Below are 5,761 nucleotides of genomic sequence, written 5' to 3'. Positions count from 1 at the left end.
CGGAAGGTAGGGGACTGTCGCAGTCAGCCCGAAGGAGAGCCCGTAAAAAGGCCTCCAAGAAGGCTGATAAGGCACCACCACCGTCTGTCAATCCATCCCCTGTCGAATTGTCAAAACCGATATCCAAGGCTGTGATAATTAAAATTTTCTAAGTAAACCCTTTGACAGTAGCAAAGACATTTAAAGCGCTATTCCTCGCATCGTTAGGAAGCAGTTTTCCAACATAAACATGGATTTCGTAAGATGTAAAGCACAACAACAGCATTGCACGGCATTTCCACACATACAGTATTTTTCGGTTAATTGAACCTACGGTTAATTGGTTTCCACGCTTAATTGAACCTCATGATGGGTCAAAAATATTTCATTTCATTGTAAGCGGGTTCGGATAATTGGTTCCTCGGTTAATTGAACAAAAATTTGTGCAAATTTTGATGTGCAATTAACCGAAAAATACTGTATTAGCAGAGGACTTAACCAGACCACGCCATGCAACCGGACAGTTATGATGACACTTGACCTATCGAAGGGTCAACCATGCCAAACTGTTCGAAGATATAGAGAAGACAAATCTCCGACCTTGTTTGAAACGTTAGATAATCAACTTATGTGTGTGGACGCCAGTTGTATGTGGAATTCAGAAACCCCGTGGAAGTCTAAACCCCGTAAGGAGTTCTCAAAGGAGGGTTCATATCTCCGGAATTGTTAAACCTCTTACTTAGCTGACTTGTGACAGAACGTTTGTTCCATAAGTCGAGCTTAAAAAAGATTTCCAGGCGCACAGATCATCAAATTTGAAATACCCTGCTGAGATGTTGTTTTCCACTAGATTTTTTCATCGGGTACGTGGCCTTCCCCTTCTGTGTGAACCATCAGCTGGTTCGTTTTTCTATGCTTTTTGAGCTGGGGCGGCATCCTCATCCATTCTCACAACATGACATAGCCAATGTAGTCGCTGCAATGTGGTCGGAGAAACACTCCAAGAGCTGTCTCATCTGCTTAATGATTGACTCGGACTAGTTTTGTTAAAAGTTCAGTGACTAGCTCCATTTTTCGCTTCCAAGGATGCCATTTTCCTCAAGTATTCTTCACATATTGTATTCATTAATTATTCATGCAAAAAATTTTCAAATAATTTTATGCAAAATTAAGAAGAGAAAATATTGGCAACCCTAAATAGCCATTGCATGCCGCCGATGAGCCAGACGGAGGAGGAGGATGTTGGCATTTGATAATGGGGAACAAGAAAATCGCCTGATGTCTTGCGTCTTTTTTGTTTTATTTTATGGGTGTTTTTTTTCATTCTTCATAAACATTTCTTTACATACATATCTACAATACTAATTATGTATGTATCAGTATGCATATGTGTAAATGCATGTGGTGTAGATGTGAATGATGATTATGTTATATATATAAGTGTGGTTATTTGTTTTCCAAGTGCACTATGGATGCCGATGAATAAGTGATGGAATCTTCCGATTTGGGGGAAATGATATTGTAGTTGTGGATTTCTATATTTGGAAGAGATTAAGAAGCTGCTCATATTTTTTTAGAAGAAGGATTGTTCAAGAATTGTCAAGGTCCTTTAAGACGTGGATTTATTAAAAAAATCATATTTCGAGGTCCTCTAAAGCGTGGATTTATTAAAAAATCATATTTCGAGGTCCTCTAAGGCGTGGATTTATTATTAAAAAAATATGTTTTCAAAGTCCATTAAAAAATTATTTTTTTTGGGGATTTTAAAGGCTTGAATTTTTTAAAGAATATTTTTCAAGGTCATTCTTTTTTTGTAATTATTGATCATTACACCCCATTCCTATATCTTTGTGTAAAAACAAAAACGTCATATAAAATGGGCCGGCCGGCATAGTACACTGTGTGTCTACATAGATAGACTTCTGTTATTGCTGAGTAAACCTTGATCGTACAATCGAGTACAAAGTACACTTATTGTGGAACACTTACGTAGCGTTCAATTTGCCAAGCTGATAAATGAATTAAAAATAAACTAATTGAAATAAGAAGAAGACCAATAACAACACAGACATTTGTGTATTGAAGTGCAAATAATAAATTTTTTGGAATATGAAAAAAAATGATATGCATATCTGTGATTTGTTTATATTTTTTTGTTTATTTATTTTAGATTTTTGGTGACAAAATTTAAGAAAAAGACAAAACTCAAAAAACCATCATGAATCCCTTAACGTAAGTATTTTTATTTTGTTCACACCTCCCCCCGTTTTGGCTAATTATTTTTTATCGATTTTTTCCCCACCAATTTTCAGAAATATGAAAAATGTCATTAAACTAAGCGAACATGAACTGCAGAACAATGCCACCGGCAAGGCCTCATGGCATGACATGTATCGGGATTCGGCATGGATATTTGTTGGTGGCTTCCCCTACACTCTGACGGAGGGTGATTTGATATGTGTCTTCTCACAGTATGGTGAAATTGTCAACATCCATTTGGTCCGTGACAAAGAGACGGGTAAATCGAAAGGCTTCTGTTTCATCTGCTATGAAGATACCCGTTCCACAATATTGGCCGTGGATAATTTGAATGGTATTAAAATATTAAATCGCACAATACGAGTGGATCATGTGATGGATTATAAACCGCCAAAAGATGATAAATCTGATGGTACATTGGAGACATGTGCTCCCCTGCCACAGGTCTATGCGGGCAATATCAAGGGGGAGGATGATAAAAAGTCATCGTCGTCATCCTCATCCGATAGAAAGAAGAGAAAATAATAAGGTTATAAAATATGTATAATTAATAATTTGAATTTCTTTGAATAATTAAAAACATGATGTAATATTAATTTTTATAATCAATAATTTACTTAATAAAAACAATGTCATTTTTTTAATAAAATGATTATAATTTTTAAATGATATATGTATCTTATAGAAGGCTTGAATATTCTTGTATGTGTAAGCTGATAAAAGCCCTTTAAAAATTGAAAAATTAGTTTCTAATGAGCCACGCCTTAAACGACCTTGAAAAAATACTTACTTAGCTGAGCTTACTTACCGAGCTTAGAAAAGATTTCCAGGCGCGTCGGTCTTTTGCGCAGTTTTTCCAACTTGAAAAAACATTTTCGGCAATGTTGCATTCGACTTGATCTTGACATCGTATTCGTGGCCTTCCCCTTCTGCGTGAACCATCAGCTGGTTCGCTTTTATATGCCTTCTGGGCTGGGGCATCTTCATCCGTTCTCACAACATGACCTAGCCAAAGTAGTCGCTGCAGCTCAATACGTCTAACAATGTCGATGTCCTAGAATAGCTGGAACAACTCATGGTTCATTTGACGGCGATATTCACTGTCAATGTATATGGCCCATATTTTTTTGGAGAATTTTTCTCTCGAACACTCCAAGAGCTGCCTCATCTGCTTGCGTAAGTACCCATGCTTCAGATTAATATAACAGCAAGGGTAGTATCAGCGTCTTGTAGAGTGTGAGTTTGGTCTGCGGGAGCTGGCCTTACTTTTGAGTTATTTGCTCTGACCATAGTTGCATCGGTTGGCCATCACTATCCTTCTCCGAATTTCAAAACTGATGTCATTCGTCTTATTTATGGCGGTACCAAGGTATATAAAATCTTTGACTACCTCGAAGCTGTAGTTCTCAAGTTCCACAGTTGGTCCGAGTCTACTGGACGTCTTGCGCGTTGATACCATCAGCTTAGTCTTCTCGCCGTTTACTGCCAGACCAACTTTGGCAGACTCCTTCTCAATTTGTTCAAAGATGGCTGTTACCGCTCTCAATGTTCGACCCATTATGTCGATGTCATCGGCGTAGACGATTAACATGTGTTGTTTGGTGTACAGAGTACCATTTCTGTTCACTTTTGCCTCTCGTATGACCTTTTCCAGCAGGATGTTAAAAAGGTCACACGACAAACTATAACCTTGTCTGAATCCTCGTTCGGTATTAAATGGTTCCGATAGGTCCTTTCCGATTTTAATTGCTTACCTTTTGCCACTTAATTTTGTATTAATTTTGCAGGAATTCCGAACGTAGACATGGCTTTAAACACGACGGCTTTATATTCGACGAATAGGTGGAATGTGTCGATGTGTTCGTGGGTTTTTTTCCAATGGTGGGTTTGCCAGGTCTGAAGCTGCATTGGGTTTTTTCCAATGGTGGATTTGCCAGGCCTGAAGCTGCATTGATATGGTCCAATAATGTCATTGACCATTGGCTTCAGTCGTTCACACAGTACACTGGATAGCACTTTATATGCGATGGGAAGGAGATTTATTCCTCTATAGTTGGCACATATCGTCTTGTCTCCTTTTTTGTGCACGGGACACAGGATGCTAAGGTTCCAATCATTGGGCATGCATTTGGCACCCTTCTGGGTGGCGTAGCGGATGATAGATACCAAGCAAATCAGAAAACCCCCCTTCTATGAAAAAGCAAAGAAAAAGAAAAGCTTGAAAAATTAGTTTCTAAGTTCTTGAAAAATCAGTTTCTAATAAATCCACACCTTAAAGGATCTTGAATAATTAATATTTATATTTTAAGTACAGTAAAATTTCGCTAAACCGAACACAATTCAAATTTTACTATCAAATAGAGACAAATAAATCCGATATATACAATTTTATTGTATTTTTTTCCTTCTTTTGAAACATTGGACTCTGTATTCCCAATATGGATACATATTCACATTATTAACTACAATTTATTTATTTAGAGTAAATACAAAAAATTTCATGAATAAATTTTCACTACTTTTCCATTAATTTCTCCTAAATTGTATGCAAAAAAAAGAAAACTAATTATGTGCCTCACTTCCTGATTTAATTACAGAAAATATGAACGAACACTTAGTTGCTGCTAAATAACGGTATCGAGAGAGAGAGAGAGAGACAGCAGAGCACAAGTAAGTCAGATAAACAAAACGCCGTCATCATCATCACAGTCAATAAGAAATCCAATAAGACCAACGACTCGGGCTAGACTCTCTCATCTCTGAATGCAAAACAAATGAGCCACACGCACACACACACCAATATCTATCGAATGATCGACAGACATCTTTTATTTAAATATTAACGAGTTAAAAGCGAAATATTTTGCAACAAAGTAAACGAAAATATCAAAATTAATAAGTGCATAACACAAAATCGGGTTTTTTGTTTGGTAAAATGTTTGTATACCGACCATAAAACACACACACAACCATACATGCCGCTAGATTTAATCGCCGGCGGCAGCCAGTCAATGTCAACGTCGAAAAATGAAAGAAATTCAAAAATGCCTATTTAATACAACAGACATAGAAATTATATGGGAGAGAGATAGAATGAAGAAAAATGAAAGGAGAAATTCCAATTGGATTTGATGAATGGTGAAGCCAGGGATGGGACATTTTAATTCAGACAAACCCTATTTGAAATTGTAAAAATATAGTTTTTTAAGTTCCTTTAAGCATAGTTGGGCAACTTGCACACCAGCGTTGATGCGTTCTCTGTACATTTTTTGATGTTAAAACAAAAATAAACATTAATGAATTTTTTCCGAAATTTTTTTAATGAATTTATTATTTGAACTCCCTGGGATGCTTTGTGCTTTAAAAATATTAAATTTAATAAATTCCGAAGAATAATTCTTGTTTATATTTTCCCTTAAACATTTTTTAAGAGAAATTTTGCCCACCATTGCTTTAAGGCATGGATTTATAAAAGAATATTCTCTCAAGGGGCTAAAAGGCGTGGATTTATTAAAGATTATCT

General features: G+C 36.4%; 1 protein-coding gene across 1 annotated transcript; it reads left to right on the top strand.

Moving 5' to 3' along the window:
* The first annotated feature begins 2,288 nt into the window (after positions 1-2,288).
* LOC133331007 (RNA-binding motif protein, X-linked 2-like) lies at positions 2,289-2,763 on the top strand. The gene has a single exon (XM_061539409.1). The coding sequence runs from the start codon at positions 2,296-2,298 to the stop codon at positions 2,761-2,763; it is 468 nt and encodes a 155-aa protein (XP_061395393.1). The 5' UTR covers positions 2,289-2,295.
* The last annotated feature ends 2,998 nt before the right edge of the window (positions 2,764-5,761 follow it).

This window comes from Musca vetustissima, unplaced genomic scaffold (assembly GCF_032173495.1).
Source record: "Musca vetustissima isolate MV318-11 ecotype Yass unplaced genomic scaffold, APGP_CSIRO_Mvet_v1 utg91795, whole genome shotgun sequence".
Lineage (NCBI taxonomy): Eukaryota > Metazoa > Arthropoda > Insecta > Diptera > Muscidae > Musca > Musca vetustissima.
Note: the sequence above shows the minus strand (reverse complement) of the source record. Positions and strands in the feature narration are given on the sequence as shown.